We start from the raw sequence: 18,133 nt of genomic DNA, 5'->3' as shown, positions 1-18,133 counted from the left end.
ATTACACCTTTCAGCGTTCCTATTTTAGACATAACGGAAAGTGTTATACACCAGAAGGATGTTTTGTGAGTTGTAGTGTAAACTCAGGGTTGGTACAGCAGAGCTATAACTCAAAGCACTCACCATAAAGTGGGAACTGCAATAAAATGAGATATGATTGAAAGACTGAGCTGAATTAGCCAGATGATATGCAAACGCCCCTTAATCTTGCAGTCCACCTGCTCTCTTATGCATAACATTCTAGAGTTTCAGTTATTCTTGGAAACATAGTAACAGTTTATTGTTTTAATCACGTCTGTTTTTCCTGACTGATACACAGGAAAAGTGTTTCTAATAGATAAGCAGTGCATCACATAGCCGTGCCATTGCTTTGGATAGGGTTACAGTCAGTTTAAATGTAACATTTACTTTGATTTTTGATAGGCTGTGTGATTGCAAGGTGGCAAAGTATAAATACAGTGGAGGATCCCTAGAAAACAGATCTATCTTCTTAAGTACTTTAATATCTATTAGTATAAGTATATTAAAGACCAGTTGTGAAAGATGTTGAACATTACTAGTTGGTGCAGAAGTTGGTTTACCATTATGATTTTCACTACATTTGAATATTCCTAGAGATTTTTGAGCAAATGCCCAAGAGTACAATCTACTTCAGGAAGTTACCGGTTCAGACAAACGTGTCCTCTGGGCAAATTACATTAAGTTGGGAATCGGTGTCAGCTCCACAGTTTGACAGATTTAACACCTAAGACCTATGTAGCATTTTATTATTATTTGTTTGTTGGTTACAGTTGTGGTTTGGGTTTGTTTAATTAGAATTAAGCGCTTCATAAGCAATTTTGTCTTTTCAAGGAATTGTCTGCGCATTCCAGAAATTGTGTCTCCTAGAGAGGAGGCTGAAGAGCTGTCAGTAGTAGTTATGTTCCATGCAATTCATTGTGGCTGAGCTAAAATACTTTGCCTCCTTGTTTTTCTCCTGGCTGTCAGTGCTGTGCCCAGTAAGGCAGATGCCATGTCAGTAACCAACATCTCTTGTATTTTGAATTCTACAGCTATTGCTCGTCCTTATCCCACATCATGAATCCATAGTGCAGATCATGCTCTGATTCTTGCCAAGGCCCAGGTCTTTTGCAGTGTGCTGAGGACCTGCCATTAGTCCTTTTCTTTTTATTTTCCTGGTATTGGCTGTGTTATCTCCTGTTACTATCACTTCAGTGTCTCCATCACATTGTGGTAAGAATTCCCATCCTATCTGCTGTGCTGTTTTCCTTATTCTGAGTACCAGGCCTAAAGAGGTGTTCACATTAAAAATAGACAGAAACAAACTGTCAAATGCACATTTCAAAAGCCAGAAGTCCTGCGTGTGGTTAACTACAGTTAACCCGTTAACAGTAGGAAAAGCAGGTCATTTGTGAAATCCAAGTCTAGTCAGGTGTATTTTGATTGAAAGTCAAATAATAGCACTGTAAATAGAGAATGTCAGTGGCTTTAGTTGGATGCTACATTTCCTCTGATATAACAGGAGGCTCAAGAAGGGTGCTGATCATTCACATTGTCTCTGGAAGCAACTCAGAGAGATGAAATTGTCATCACATTGTTACTGAAACGTTAGTTTAATTCTGAGAAAGATTTGGTGTTTAGGAAGTTCACACAAGTATTGATTTAAAACCTTTTCTAGAGCAATAGGTAGTATAGTATAGTCTAGTCTAGTCTAGTCTAGTCACAATTAGTACCAGTCAGGTCAATAACCTTTGTCTAAAAGTCCTTCACGCTTATCGAGACAAACTAATTTCCTTAAAATACTGCTTTCTCTGGTTGTTCTATGAAAAGGTCAAAGTATATTGAGAGTCAGGATTATCCAACCCAGTCCCAGAGCTGTTGCTTTTTGTTCAGAAAGAACTGAGACAGTTCGAGACTTAAGCAAAACAGGCAATTGTCTAAATCAACAGGCTGCCAAGAAGGATAAACTGACTGTGGCTCCGGTGCCCCTTTGCCTGCGCTGGAGTCCCCAGAGGCCGGGCTGGCGGCTGCTGCTCTTCCCAAGGGAGGGGTCAGGGTGTGTCCCACACCGAGTCTAGCTGGGTGAATGGAGGCTCTTTCAGACAGATTATTTACTTTTATCACCACTTTCATCCTCCCGAGAGGCAGCAGGGGAAGTCCAAGCATCTCCATACTGGTTCTTTATCTCAGCTCCAGCCCTTCCCTCACCCTTGCTCCCAGTTCTGGGGGTAGCACTGTTGTGTTCGTATTGCTGAGAAGAGCAGAGACAACTCCAGTTCACAGAGTTCCTTACAGTTTTCAGGGCATTTCTTGTGGAAGACAATGTTTCAGTAGATTCTTGCTCCTTCAATGAACTCCACCTTTGCTCTGTGTCAGATCCAAAGCTCACAAATACAGGGACAGGCTTTGCACTGGTCTGAATGTGCACTGAGTTGAACTCACAGTGGCTTATTGCAAGACGACTACTCTTCAGTTCTTATCAGGAAAATGGAAATCTAGTGAACAAAATGCAGGGCCAGCCTTTATGCTGCTAAGTCTGGAAAAATGAATTGGTCACTTGGAGGCAACTGCAGTGGTGAGACAGGAAATTCTATGAATCCTATTGCAACCAACAATGTGCTATGGAAAAATAAATATATCCCAGTGGAAAGAGGCATGAGAAATCCCCATTGCATTCAGTGGTTTGGAACAAACTATCAGAAATCAGTTCTAGCAATCCGGAAATCTGCTCAAATACTTTCCTGCTACTGAATCTTGGCTTAACACCTCTATACTTAGCCAGAATTTCCCACTGAATGCCTTTTCTGGTATAGAGAGAGCTTGCAGAGTCTGAGGGTTCAATATGTTATTCATACTCGGGCCTTATGAGCACATGCTAGTTGAATGCAGTCTGAAATCATGCAAATAACTTTTCACTTCTCCAAAACAAAAATTATTTGGATCTTTAGGTTTCAAGACATGTTCTAGACCAAAGGCTGCATCTGTGAGACACTGATTCCAGAGCCAAATGCTTATAATAGCTTCAGCCAAAAATTAGACAAAGCCAGATGTTTGCAGTAAGACTCAAATATGCAGGGAGCTTCTGACCTTGCTTGAACCTAAAATGCGGAGCTGAATTGCGTGCATGCCCTGTGTAAGATCGGTTCCCAAACTGCCTGCCAAGATTCTCTGTTAGAAGCTCCTGCTGCAATAACAGGCTTGGCAGAAGGTTGTATGTGTCTGCAGTTCGGCATCTTCAGTCCATAATCCAGCATCTTAGCTTTAACCAGTATTGGAGGTGGGTTTGAGATGGGTTGTGAACTGTGAATTTTAGGAATATAATCTCTTCTCCTTAACCTCTAGCAACAAGAAAGGGCAGAGCAGGTGGGGATAACAGTGTCTTAAATTCCTGCCATTAATGAGTTCCTTCGTAAAAATGTGTCCTTTGAATTTTAAACCCCAACAACGAAAAGCAATAGCAAGAGTTTAAATCCATCAGAAATCCATCAAACACCTTCCTTTATTAGACTTGGGAATCTTTTAGAAATCACCAGCACCAGACCTCCGATTCCTTTCACAAAATATCCAGTTTGTTTGCCCTGCTATGGAAGCTTGGCCAGTTCTTCTGTATATGACTAGAATCCAGGATATCTCATTTCCCTGTTTTGTTATTAAGGGAAAGCCAGGTGTCATTTGAAGAGCTCTCCTCTTTCCTCACAGTAAAATCAGTGTGTTTCAAGTGAAAAACACTTCACATTTTTAACAGGAATGGAATAAAAAGGTGGTGAAAAGAATGATGTAGCAAAGAATCAACAAAAGCACCGTATCGTTGTGCTTTCATTAGAGGCTACACGCTGGCTCACCTGATCGGTACCTTTTAGAAATCATTTTGCCTTCCAGCGGCATGTTCAAAGGACACAGACGATGACATTTTCCTGGCAGAGATATGATACTTAGCTGGAAAGCCACACGATTTTGAAGCTGGGTGACAGCTAACAAGGAGGTGGGATATCTGTTCTTGTGACCTAGTACCTTTGGGGTAGCAAACATCCCGTTGTTTGAAGTTTGGAATTTATACAAAATTTCTCATTTCCTTCTTCCTGTGAGCACAATACATTGTGACAGAAGACTAAGCTACAGCTCATTAATACCTCACTTCGTAAACCTGACATATAGTTTTGTCCACCTAAAGTCAAGCTTTGATGTAGCACTGGATCAGCAGTGTTTTTGTTCCCTTCTGTCAGCTTTCAGGACACAAAAACCTTGTACATGCTTCCCATGTTACTTTTAAATTTGTTACTTAGCAAAATGACCAGACATGTAGGAATCCCTGTTGCTGAACACTGAGATCAGTTTTATGCTGGCATAAGGAGCACTTCCCCATGTCTCTAAATTGTCTTACTTTCAGAGGGCAAAGAAGTATTTGTTTCAGTATTTGAAGGTATTCTCTGAAACTTCTGAATAGCTAAGTCCACTTAAAAAAAAAGCGGGGGGGGATAAGATCTAATCTTAAAGTCATCCACTGATCCTGAATAGAAAGAGCCTGCTGGCTCGCAGACTTGCCTTGGGAACAAGCATCTTTTTATTAATGATATTTCAGGTGTCTTTGCAGGATCTTATTTGGCTCTGAAAGGTGTATCCAATACTGGATTCCTGCAGTATGTTATTTTCCTGGCAAGGATTGGAAGAGGAAATATAATGCTCATGAGAACTTACCTCTGAAAGGAAGACTCTTTCTTTGTCCAGTAACAGTTTGTGCTTGGAGTAGAGACTTCTGCTCTAAACCAGAACCGGGAAAGCTGTCGAGCATGTACTGTTCCACATGGTCTTTGAAACGTCTGGTCCCACCCATGTACTTGAGTACATGGATACTTCTTAGGACCAGAGCTTGAACCTTAGCTGTAGGTACCATTTTTATATCATTGCAAGGTGAACAAAGAAGGTTAGATTAAACATAAAAGTCTATTTTCTGAAACACAGAACTGATCACTCTGCAATGTGTCATTTCGTAATTTGTACACTGTATTTTATTTTGCAGATTCTGTGGAAAACAGGCATTCTGTAAGTATACATTTCATGTATAGGGGAACTGGATTGAGAGTATTGTGTATCTAGTAAGATAATGTTCAAGTGTTGCTATGTTTTCATTGTTTATTTGTTGTTCAGGACCTTTACCAGACAGCTACTGGGCAATCCCTTTGGATATATTCTTACTGATCAGGCTTTCAGTATGAAGTTTATAGAATGGTCAGCTTTAAAGTCCATGCAACTGACTGCTGTTCGGCAGTGCTGGTACAAATACTGATCTTCCAAACATTTGTGTTGAACACCTGCACAGCTTTGAATATGTACCACAAATCTTCATGCTGACATTTATGGTCCCATCCCTAAATGGAGGATCTCAGTGAAACAATTAGGAGTTCGGTGAAGGTTCTGGAGGCAGTGAACAGCTTTACAGGGCTAAGAAGCCCATGGTATGGATTTTTTTCTTTAAAGAATAGGTGTCTTGAATGAGCTGTCACTCTGCTCTCAAGAGGCAGGGAACATACATTTCAGGAGCACTTTCCTGAATGTGAGATAAACTACCTAATCCAACCTGAAGCCAGGCAGACAGGGTGTTTTTCTGCCATCCACTTTGTGACTTTGGAACTTGTACTTAGGAAAAGAAAAAAAAAGAGAAAGACTCATAAATAAGAATCACAATAGCAGTCGACGTCAGCTTATGGCATCCATTTGAGTTTTGAAAGGCTCCATCAGCACTCACATCCCCATGGGATAAAAAATCAGCCCATTGTATTATTTACAGACAGTGGCAGTGCACTGAAGGTCACAGATTGCGTTACAATAAACAGACATATATTAACAGGCCAGTAGGGTTTATAGTGTCATTGTCTCTCTTAGTTTAAAGGTTTGTTTTTATTCCTTGCTCTCAATTTTCTAAAAATAAATTGAGCTGAACCCTCCAGTGTGTTATACCAGGCGTTCCTTGGAGGGGCACGCAAAGAAGGTTTGTCCAATGCAAAAGGAAAAATGGTCAGGAGTGGCTGTGACAGACATCAGGGTTAAGCTCAGGGAGGAATGATTATCTTTTTTCTTTGTATTTTATTTTTCTCCCCCTCACACCCTGTGTCGTTTTTAATGGACACTGCGTGAAAGACTAAAGTTTTATGAAGATTTTTTTGTTTTATTTTCCTGTGGCCGTAACTGAGTAAAAAGTCTCTTTTGAACTCTCCAGATATTTGATCTGAAGTTGGACTGGATAGATAAATTTCTTTATAGATTTTCTATCCTCACCATTTGCCTCTCAGCACTTTTCAGGCAACACAGATGAGCACAGAAGAGGCAGGGAGCTACTAAGGTGCTTTCTATCATTATTTTCTTGCAACGTTTTTGTTTCTGTAGCTCATTTTCACACAATGCCTAACTTTGATGTACCTCAGAAGTTTGGTCCAAATTAGGATTTGTTGATTCTACTCATGAAAAGGAAAATGCTCCTTATAAAGCGATCAAGTGGCTTAAATTTCCTCCCCAGCTGTTCTGCTTCTTTATAGGCAAATGAAGTATTTGGCTCAGAGGTGAAATCGCTTTCGATCTTCTATTCCCTTAATTTGTGAGTGAAAGGAGCCCTTCAGGAGCCAGGCTGGTCAGCTGCCATCTCAATCACATGAAGTGCCAGATGGATTAGTTTGCTATAGGGACCTGTCAAAACACTTGCAGAATTTGAGCCTGTTTAGGAAGCAATAGGTATTGCAGAAGTGTGGGACACAGGGCACCACAGCAGAGAGAGTGGTGTTTTGCTAAGAGTTTATTTCTGAGACAGGACGACGTGCAACCTTTTTGTTTCAGTAATGATGGTGGAGACTCACCATCAGGTCCTGCTGTCCCTTTCACTCTCGACATTCAAATAACAACGTGGGGTCTACTCCTCAGATAAACTCTGTTATCTTCTAGAAGTGACAGGTGAAACAGAGTGTTGCACTGTGGAAAAGAAAGATGAAGCAAATCATTTTAACGAGTGCTAGCCCTGCTCTTGTGCATTTGCCCAGATGTAGTTTCTGTCAGAATAAATATAACGTGGAAATTTGGGAACTTTGCTTCATCTTCACTGAGAGACTCTTATAAAATTGAGCTCAGGGCTTTAGTAAACACTGTGTACTGACAATAAGTGTTGTGTTACACAAAGGCATTGAAAGTGTTTGTATTATGTCAAGAAAGGTGGTGCACTAGAAAAACAATCAGTTACAGTTTGAATTATTTGAATGTACAATTATTTGAATATACAATTCAAATCTACAAAAAGGCCCAATTGCAGTACAGGTTCTGACCGATTTGCAGTCCAGAGTACCTTGAACCTGAATGTCTTGGACTTTTAGGTCATTTAGAAATGAACCCAAAGTTTTGGGTTGGGGGTTGCTTTCCTCTTTTTCTTCTGTTTCAAAAATTTCTATCTTAAATGCCATCCATAGGAAGTATTTGCAAAAGAAGTGAATTACTTAGAGAGGAACTGGGAGGAGGTTTCCTTCCTGAAATCAGAGCTGGCGATCTTTCTAAGTTATTTAATGGTCCCAGTTTCTGAAAACATATTGAAGGAAATATCTTAACAATGAGATAGCCGCTTCGCCAAATACTAATTGGTATTGTGTCAAATTTACCTCAGCGGTACATTCTGACTTCATATCTCCTGCTCCCCTGTTACCTCTTAGATGTGTGTGTTTGTTTGTTTGTTTCTGTGCTAGGGGTACACGGGCTGGCAGCCTCGGTCGGGACATAGTGTACTTTTAGCTGCCCATTTGTTCAACCTCAGAATGTACCCTTCAAGACAGAAACTTGCACAATTTATATCGATTTCGATAAATTTCTGGCATTTTTTTTCAGCTACTTTCTCATCTTACTCAAGTGACTCCAAAAGCATTTTGTACATTCTCAGAGATAAAGGCATTTCTTCACATTGCCAGCACCACATTGTCTGCTCAGAAGGGGGACCTGGCACGTGTTGAACCGCGCACAGTAACGTGGCACGGTAGTTTCAGACAGGAAATGAAGATGAAGGATGTGTCCATTTAGAATTGGGGGGGATTTCAGGCAGCCAGGATATGAAAACCAAGGTGATACTCTGAAATAAACATTGAATTATAAACCAGGAATTCCTGCCTCTGACTCATGGGGCAAATCCTTTGCGGGTAAGTCCACAAAAGGAATTAGGCGCCTCAGTGCTGACAGACGAAACTATTAGGTGAGAGGCCACCATGTACTCTTAGCAGATATTTGCTGGAGGAAGACTTGCTTTGGCAACTGGTGTCAGGAAAGACTTGACAGTTGTGAATCCTCAGCGGACAGAATTATTTCTGTCATATAATGTAAAGACAATGAAGTTTGGGATCTCTTTTTGCCCTTTCCATTGGCTAGCGTAGGGGACTCCTCCGTCTGCACGCTGCCTTTTGTGGTTCTCCGTGCCAGGTTTCTGTGTCCCTGATGTGTACTGAATAGGTAACTCAAAGCTCAAAGGAACAGACTTTTGTAGAAACATGCTGTGTAAAAGTTGAACAGTGCCTTGCTCACTGTTGAGATACCCACGTGCTTCTTAGGAAAAGGATTTCACTCTTGTGGGACTGGAGATTGAGGTCTAATTGTGGCAACTGGGCACCTACTAGTAAATGTGGGATCTGACTTTCAGATTCGTTGAGTACCATTTCCCATAAGAATCCAACTTCTATCAGTAAGCGCCCAGCTGCCGATGTTGGTGATTAACAGTATTGCCGTCTAGCCTGTGATTATTAACCTAAATCTCCCACTGTCTTATTTCCTTTTTTATCTGATGAAGATAATACTAATATATCCCCCAGGAACTGTATTTATTAGCTCATTGTATAGTACTCTAAGGAATATATTACTAGATTTAAAGTTTTGTATTGATCAAAAAGGACAGGAGAGGGCAGGGGGACATTTATACTCATACCTTTCTTTTTGGTCTTGTTGCCAACAGAGAATACAAGGGCATCCTGATGCTACTTAGAGCAGCCACCTCAAAGATCAGCTGGGAGAAGAAAACAAGCCAAGATGGAAGATGTTGCAAATGTTTCAAAAGCTCTGCAGCACTTATTTATGAGTTTGCCAGGCTCTTCTTTTCAAAGTTTATCTCCTCAGGGGGAACAATAGAGAAGTTCCTAAAGCATTTAACGGAAAAAATTACAAATAAAAATTCTCATAGGAAAGTGGCTTTAGAAACCACTGACCTAGGTTCCCATCTTTAATTTCTCCTGCTAATGCAATTTTGCCTTTCTAGCGTCTGATTCATCACGCTCTGAGGAAATAAAAGGGGAAGCTACAGCTGAGGGAGTGCATTTCTACACTGCACTAACTACTGTGATGCCAGTAGGATGTAGAAATATCTAAGCTTGCTTTAACCTAGCTAACGTAGTTAGCAGTACCCGCTGTGGCAGAACCGAGCTCAGCACGGCTTGGCCAGCCATGTGTGGACTTGGACGTGATCTTGCAGGTTGTGCTGAACTCTCGGTGCTGCAGCAGCTGGACTGCTACCAGTCTTGGAGCCAGCTACTTTATAGCTCCCTTGGACACTACACTGTAACGAGGGCCTAACGGAACAGCGAGCTCTGGGCTCTCTAAAAACTTGAATAACTGTTCAGAGATTCAGTACTTTACCAAGTGCTTCTCTAAGTAGAGGCACACATATGCTTTATTCTTCGCTAAATTGCTTTTCCCTTTAAAAGTTCTGATGCTTGTTGGTTAGTTGGGTGTGATGGCTCTCTCAAGGATTGATTGCCCATCACAGTTATTTTGGATGATGCAAAGTACAAGTCTGGACTGGGTGGATATACTACACCCAGATCAATGAGTTCGTACCTGAAAATCCTGTTATGTGTAATCCTTATTCCTTTGATTTTTAGGAGAGATCTGTAGTTGTACTTGTGGCCAGTTAGTCCAGTATGGAACTTCATGCCTATCCCTTTTCTCTATAGTATCATACACCACTAACATGGATCCAGTCTGGACCTGGATCTAATCTTTGTGGCCCATAGTAATCTCAGTTGCATTAGTTTAAAAAAGAACACAAAACAGAAAAAGGACTGTCCCCAACCTCTTAACCAGCTGATCTTTGACACTGCATTGCTCTCCTTTTCTTACTAAAGATTGAATTACTACAAGATCTGGGCCACAGGTAAGAAGGTTCTCATTTTAATTAGAAAATAGTGAAAGAGAGGACATGGATTTGTATATACATATATAGTTACTGCTTTAAGCATTGCATCAAAGGCGCAAAACCAGCAAGAAATACAAAAGGGTTTTATATCCTCATTCCAAACGTCTAAGTTTTCAAGCTCCAGTTACTGGCTAAGATCTCTAATTTATTGTTCCCTATGCAAATGTTGTTTGTACCAAAAGCCTTTCACAAATGACTGACTTCATAGCACTCTTCTGTTGACAAGTGTTCATTCCAGCATCCCACGAGTGTCCATACAAATGCATGAGTATACGGAATGTGAAAAGGTATTTTAATAAAGAAAACTCTGAATTGAACTTTGCACTGGATCTTGCATGTTCGTGTTGGTGACCCCTTGTCTGTAAAATTTTTTATTAGTGATGAACCATATAGATACATTATATAAATTGGACCATATGGAAGACGTCGTCTCTGCAACAAGTGATTCCAGGCACTTAATCTGTTGTCAGGATCCAGTTTAGCAGCAGGTAAATGAATTAAATTGGTTTGGCTGGAATAATCCTAAACTATTTTGTATTTAGCCTGTAATAAAAGTTGTTTTCCCTACTCAAACATATATGAACTATCCACTTCTTAAAGCACTGTGTGCTGCTTTGAGCACATCTGTTTTGTCTTACAGATATACCAAAAATATTTTAAAATATGGGACATTAGATCAGCAGGCATCTCCAGTGAAGACAAAGTTAATGGGCCCATGAAGTAAAGAGCTACAGAGGAATCCAAATGCTCTGTTGCATGTCTTTTGCATGTCAAGCAAGCCTCATTGTCCCACTGGAAACGTTTGGGAAATAAGTCTTTAATATGTTATTGAAACAGATTAGAGCTCAGATTAGAGCTCAAACAATATGTTCTCAAAAAACAACAAAAAAATCAAATTTTAAAGTTGTGATAAAGTTGAGCTCAGCAAACATAAAATGAGGCGTGTTGCTAAATATTTACTTTTTGAGCAGACAAACGGCTGGAACATCCTCAGCCCCTTTGGGACGTGCCGTGTCCGAGCGGGTCCCTGCCAGCGCCGCACCTCGCTGGCACTGAGCCTGTTCGGAAGGAGTTTTCCTTTACCCATTCCACTGCCTTACTTGCTTAACTTTATAATATTTTTACTATTGCAGAGCAGAGGCTTTAGGGATGAGATACAGAAATGCTTTAAATCAACAGATTCTTCTTCCACTGTTAATTTTTTTGTCATTTCCAACAAACTGGCAGCTGCTTGTTTTCTTGTCTAAAGTAAGTATATTCCTGGGTGCCCTTTCGTGTAAAAATCAGTGAGGATGTGCTGTCTGGGTCGGGCTACAAACTTCCTGACAGAGCGCGGTGGAGCCGCCTGTCCCCAGTGCTTTAGTGTCACCCGCCGGGGGCCGGAGGGACCTTGTTCCCGTCCCCGCTGCCACGTTCCCGCTCCCGCCAGCAGCGCCCGGCACCGATCCGGTGCTGACCCCTGGTGGCAGGTGACCCGCAGGGCGACAGGGCTGGCGACAGGTCCCTCTTGCTCCCTGGGGTGGGGGCTGGTGTGCCGGGGAGGCTGCGGGTCCGACCCTGATTTCTGGGCCAGGTTCTGTTTTACGTCTACCTGTGCAAACTGAGCCTTCTGGCTTTTATTCCTGCAGCGCTATGATCTCTTCATCTGGACCTCCGCCACCCTTTGAGACCGGTTTTCAAAACCCAGTGTAAACCTACCAGCTGTGACTTCTTTCTCACGTAGGTTAGTGAATTGTTTGTAAATGCTGGGGCACTACTTCTGTCCAGAGTAAACATCCTGTTCATCCAAGGTTTATTTACTTTGCTGGAGTGTTATGTGCTTGTTCTAACTGCTCCTTTGTGAACTTGGTTTAGTCCAACTTCTTGATGTTGCAACTCATCACTAAGCTGGTTTGCACCATAAGCTCCCAGCTTTTGGAGCAGGGGAAGTAATGCTGTCAGACTGGCTACAGCCGCTCTTTTGGGAGGGAGAGGACAGGTACAGGGCAAGGAAACAAAGTTTGAGAAAAACAGAGGTATCAAATGAAAGAAAAAACCCACCAACTAAACTAGAATCAAACCGAAAGTAATAAAGTATCAGTGCAGATTTTAAATGCCAGCACATTTTGTTATTTAGAATTTCAAGGCTATTCTGAATAGACCTGGTGAAAGCAGAATAAACATCACTCTTACTGTTATTTGAGAGGTAATAAGCAAGTTGTCATGTCTAAAGAATCACAAAGAATGGGGCTCATTGTCTTCATGCTTTGAAATGCTCCACTTCAAATCGCAGGTGCTCCCATTAAAAAAAGCTGCAAGTCTAGCAATCATGAGACTGTGGCTTGCATGGGAAGCTTTGATTAAATGCGAGCATTTATGTTTCTACAGGCAATTTGTTTTCTCACCAGCCACAGACAGGCTGAGTGGGAAGGCTGAAAAAATTCTCAGCCATTGCAGGAAATAATCACTGTAGTTAAGTTTTACATTTAATAGCAAAAGAAATCAGTTTCCTCAGGGATGGAGCCACCCGCAAAGTCTGATGACAGACAAATAGAATAATTTTCTAGCCACTGGTTGTGCCAGTTAGGTGATCAGGACTACCTGGCCTATATCGCTTCAGTTACTTTGGCCATTAATGACAATACTTCCCACAAACAGTTGGACCTGCTGTGCCTCATACGCACCCCATGTGGCCACTGCCACTTGAGCTGTGGCCTCCAGATAAGAACTGAGCATTTTGCACTGCCCCGGACTCCTGAAAATGCCAGCACATCGGCAAAGAGAACAGGAGTGAGCTACTTCCCTGGCTGCATTTTCCAGACAAATTTGATGAACATTGCTCAGCTCTGACTCAGGGTTTTCCTCAGGGCTGGAAGAACGAATCTAAATGTACTTACAGCACGTGTTGGCACGCTCGAAAAACTGGTTCCACCTGTGGGTGCTGAGCCTGGAACAGCCTCCAAACAACCTGTCCCCCCCGGCTGGAGGTCAGGGACCTTAAGGGAGCAGAGAGGGGAAGTATTTAGACTTATGAAGAGAGATTCACATTCCTCCCAGGGACCTCGGGCACTAGTTGATCTCTGCAGCAGCATGGTATGTTCAGCATGACTGAAAGTATTAGCTGGCTCAGCCCCGAAACCTCAGAACGCTGTGTACGCTGGTTAAATCCAGTTCAGTGATTGCTGGAAGGAGGCAAGGCTGCTCTATTAGAAAACAGCCCTGACACACACCTGTGGTTTGTCAAACAAAAAATGCTGAAAGGGTTTTCTTTACCTTTATTGCCTTTATGTTTTTTTTCTGAAGCCGATCTTTTCCCACTGACTTGATTTCTTTCTGACTGTTTCAGGATGAAACACAATCCTACAAGTCTCTCTGTATATCAAATGGAAAGCAGACCTGACTAACATCCCCTAGAAGGAGAAAATGATAATTGGTGCATTTTAATTACAACTTTCCTGCATTATGGTCTGTTTTTTCAGCTTATTATCATTAACAGAGTATAACAGAGACTTAAGTAAATTGCTGCCTTTTCCTCTTTTGTAGCATATATAGGTCAGATTTTCATGTTTAACGGTTATTATCTCTGACACACTAATTAGTGCACTGACTGGCTGACAAAGGTCAGATCTGTGTTTTCTTCATTGCCTACAATCATGGATAGGGCTGTGTGCTCACACCGAGTGATTCTCCTAATTGCTGTGTCTTCTGGAGTCATTTCCACCAGTGCAAAATCACTAGTTTGACTTGGTAGCTGCTTTACACCGACTTTGTAATTCTGTCAGTGAAAGACAAGGTTGAGGGCAAAGGAGTGTCAGTGATCATCACATCCACAGCACATGTCGCCTGTTCTGCACTTCATAAGTCGTTGCAATCACGCTTCATGCATCCTTGACTTTTCAAGCTCTGTGCAGTTGCCGTCAAAGGGATGAAGTTGTTGCCTTTCCATGAGGAAATGAATGAAGCTTTTATTTCCTGCCTTTGACCAAAGCACTTGAGTGGTTGTAGTCCCAGCGAATTGTTTCTAATAGCAGGCAAAATTGACCATCCAGGTGCTTTGATGCAGCCCTTTTATTTACAAGGGAAGTATAAAATTCTTTTTCCTTGAACAGAAAAGGAATCAGACAATAGGAGATGGTTTTTCTGCATGCAATTTCAGTCCTTTCAGCAGCACTTTATCCAGAAGCCCTCCACCAGATTTTTTTCTCAAGGTCGTTCTTGTAGAGTTTATCTGGTTCTGCCTGGTTTTGAAAGGAGGCTGCTCCAAGCACTGCCCACGTCCTCAAAGCCCAGCATTTCAATCCGGAGAAACCTTGGATGCATTAGCTTCTCCTCCAGGTTAGCCCTTTTGCTGCCTTCCTTAGTGCGGCTGTTCCTCTTTCAGCTGCCTGCTTCTGTACCAGAGCTTGTTTGTTTCTTATACAAAAGAACATGCAATGAAAGACAACGTTAAACCTTTTGGGGTCATAAGCTTTTTGCCTGAACTCTGTGTCTGGGTGGCATTAGACACTCTGCATGTGCCTTTGTGCTGATTGCACACTTACTGTCAGTGACAAGGAGCAGGAATACGTGATGGAATTGGGGCACAATCTGATTCTCACTGCACAACTGAAGTTTTTACTGTACCCTCCCCTTGCCACTGGAGAGAAATAGTGTTGAGCAATAAGCAGTATGCATTGCTAATACTGGGTTGGATTTCTCTGCATTCCTTGCCCTACTCATCATATTTAACCTTGGATTTATTTGTAGAGAAACTTCCTGTTTAAGAAAGGAAGAACCAGAAAGCAAGCCTGGCCATCATATGTTTTCTTGCAATATTGTCCTGGACAATTTCCAATCTATTAATGAATGAACACCGACATCTAAATCAACCCCAAGGGAGGTTCAAGATCCATCTGAGTTCAGTAAGAGGTTTCGAAATAGCTGTAACAAGCTCATACTTCAAAAGAAATACATTTTGCTATTTTAAAAACATGTGAGTGTTGGAAGGCTTTGAATATCAAGATTAATTCTCTGTCTAAATGCAGTAGAAGGCACCCAAGTCTAGAAGGTTTTAATATTGCTGGTAATCTGGATTTGATGTTCTCAAAGTTTAAGGTATGACTGTGTTTAGTTTACTTCCCCCCACCCCCTTGAGCAGACTGTGCATGTACTTATCACATTCCTTAGTATATCACACTGGATTTACATTAAAAATATATTGCATTGTCTATCAGCACTTGTAATGTTGACTCAGGGATCCTGGTTGGATAGATTACTGAGCAATGTTTAATTAAAAGGTTTAATGATACTCTGAAAAAGATATGACTCACTCTTGAACTACAGGGAACAGCTCCTATATATGAAAAAACCCAAGGTCATGTGGAGCCAGATGTTGCCCTGCACAGGGTGACGCTATTTGCCTGTAATAAGTAGTCTAAGGAGCACAGATTCCCTATTTAGCCACCTGAATGATTAGCAGAGTGAGATGTTATTTAATATGTCTCTGTGCTGAGGTCTTCATCCTAAAGTGCTGTACAGTTTATATTATTGGAGAGAAGGAGAATGCTAAGCCCAGAGGAAAAATTCAATTGTGGAGGCACTGAGAACATTCACTGGGTCCAAATTTGTTAGAGAAATGGGCCAGGATGGAGCTCTCACTGGTGTGTGTTTGGTTGCAGGGAGAGCAGGGAAGGATTGAGTCTTGGCTGTGATTATTTTGTATGAATGGATGAGTACTGACTGCTCTTTCAGAGGCAGTTCTTTAACATGGGGAAATACTAGCCCTGGGTTTGCTTTCAAAGCTGTGCTCTTGTTTGTTCCAGGGTGTAACTGCACCTTCACGTTCTCGTTGTTTAAGCCCAGTGTCCTCAGTAAAGCTCAGTGTCTGACTTGCCCCATTTAAAAAAGACCTTGCCGCTGCTTTATTGCGAAACGCTGGTCTGACTGGCATAAACACTTGGGTTTGTTCTGCAATATGCGATGCGACTGCTCTGTTAAAGGTTACTAATTACAGTTGCAGAGATTGCAGTTCCTGACATCTTGATGAAGTTCGTGTAAATAAAGGTTCTAGCAACATTCACGTTTGAAATTACACTATCTAGATACACACAACAGCCTAAATGATATCAGCCTTACAAAACGAATACAGGTTGTTCACACCTTCATAACATGGGAAACACGCTGCCCAGGGGCCCATCTACACAGTTCCCCATCTCAGCTGGATAAACCAAAGTCTCTCCAGTGTTTTGCCCCTCTTTGGTTAACTAAGAATTCACTCACGCTACATTTTCTGATTCCATTTCAGCAGGTATACATTCGGCTCTGGATCAGATGTTAATGCTCTCAGAACAAAGGTATCTGAGCAATTTGTCGCTATTGTTATGGTGCTGTTGATGTTTTGAACCTCATGCCAGCATGATCCAGGAACAATTCCCTTTAAGTCTATTGATGTGAATCTTTCCTCGAAGGGAACACTTAGGAAACCTTACTTGAATTCTCTTTTAAAGTAGATTAGTTAAATTCTATTAAACCCTATGCAGATATTCATATTCAGAATTAAGTGGCATTAATCTGATTTAGGGTACTTCACTCTGAAACTGAAGAAAGCTAAATCAAATGAAGGCCAGTTTAATTCTTAGTAACAGCACTCATGCAGGACTCCAGTGTAGCTTCACTAACCCCTTTCAAGCCATACTTGTCATTAACTTGGATTATTTTTTTCCGACTTTCCCTGGGAAGACAAGGGATAATAAAATGATCACAGATCACCTGACCGTATATTCTGTTTCCCCCTTTTGTCCTCCCCACAAACACTATGGACTTTGCTCCTCCTGAATATTGGGCTGTTGGTTTGAAGGTCTGGATCTGAAGGTTGCTGCTCATTTCCAGGCTATAGTCACTGCTCTTTTCTCTTTGCTAACCATTTATATTAAGAACATCAGCGCAGAACCTCAGCATCTGGCCGGGCAAGGGCAGCAGGGTACTGCTGGCTGGCGTTAATGCTCCTGTGGTAGAGCTGTGCATGTGGAAAAGTTGCAGTGTATGTGCTTGGTTTAAATATGTATCTTCAGCTGTTCTGTACCAGGAGTACTAAATTTACTTGTAGATTTAAAATAGGTGAATGATTTGGCAGCTAAAAGGTCAGGACCCATGCTGTTTATTTTGCGATTTACTTTTCCTGATTGATAGAAAATTGTCTGTAGCAGCTGATATTATTGTCAAGGACTTGTGGTGGAATGTCTGCACAGACAAAATGTGGAACAGTGCCACTGTATCCCCCATACCTTCCGCCAGCTTTGTATTTTGTCACGGTTGCACTCTGAAGTCCTCCAGCACTCAGGCAGCATAGATTCCAACCGACAAAGGTCTCTGCGGAGGGAGGGGTATTGACTTCTCCACCATGTGCAGATCAAATTTCAGGCTTTTAGAGTTTTGTGCATTTGCCAGGTACACTGAAATACAGATACCAGCTCCTGCAACCTTCGTGTGACTTTGGCAGCGTGCACGTGGCTGTTCTGTGCGGCACACGGTCTCAGCTCTTCCCCAGAGATGGACGGCACCGCTGCTCTAGGTACGCACCTGCCATTTTCCCAGTCTGGATTCAGTGTCGGGGGGAGATTAGTCTGTGTGAGAAGCATCATTAAGGTTTTGCAGGCCTGAGAGAAATCAGTGTGAATTCACAGCATTCAAACTACTTGACCTGTCAGTACATTCCCTGGGAACAGGTCTGCTCCTGGGGTCACCTTGGCAGCACGGTTTAGCTCTGCAGGCCCTGCTGACCTTGTTTTAGCTTGTTCTGTGAATCCACTTGACCTCCTGGCAGCCACAGGAGAGGCCCATGCTCTTGTCCTTCTACCAGAACATCAGTCCACAGGGAGACAGGTGGAGGTTGGAACCTCCTCTGTCTCTGGAAATGTGTCTTCTCTGAGCATGTACAAGGACCTGATGTGAGGAGAAGTATAGAGCTGCGTCTCTGCA

At 42.0% G+C, this 18,133-nt stretch overlaps 1 protein-coding gene across 2 annotated transcripts in view; it reads left to right on the top strand.

Annotated features, from left to right (window-relative positions):
- PECAM1 (platelet and endothelial cell adhesion molecule 1) overlaps nt 1–9,526 on the top strand; it is a 31,885-nt gene extending 22,359 nt beyond the window's left edge. For both annotated transcript variants that reach the window (XM_080356406.1, XM_080356405.1), the window contains 2 exons: nt 5,018–5,040; nt 8,963–9,526. In XM_080356406.1, the coding sequence (XP_080212532.1) occupies nt 5,018–5,040; nt 8,963–8,992 (53 nt within the window). In that variant the 3' untranslated portion in view covers nt 8,993–9,526. The remainder of the gene's footprint in view (nt 1–5,017; nt 5,041–8,962) is intronic.
- The last annotated feature ends 8,607 nt before the right edge of the window (nt 9,527–18,133 follow it).

The sequence above is a fragment of the Nesoenas mayeri genome (assembly GCF_963082525.1).
Source record: "Nesoenas mayeri genome assembly, chromosome: 19".
In the NCBI taxonomy this organism is placed as follows: Eukaryota; Metazoa; Chordata; class Aves; order Columbiformes; family Columbidae; genus Nesoenas; species Nesoenas mayeri.
The sequence above is the reverse complement of the archived record's forward strand: the minus strand, read 5'-3'. Positions and strand labels throughout refer to the sequence as shown.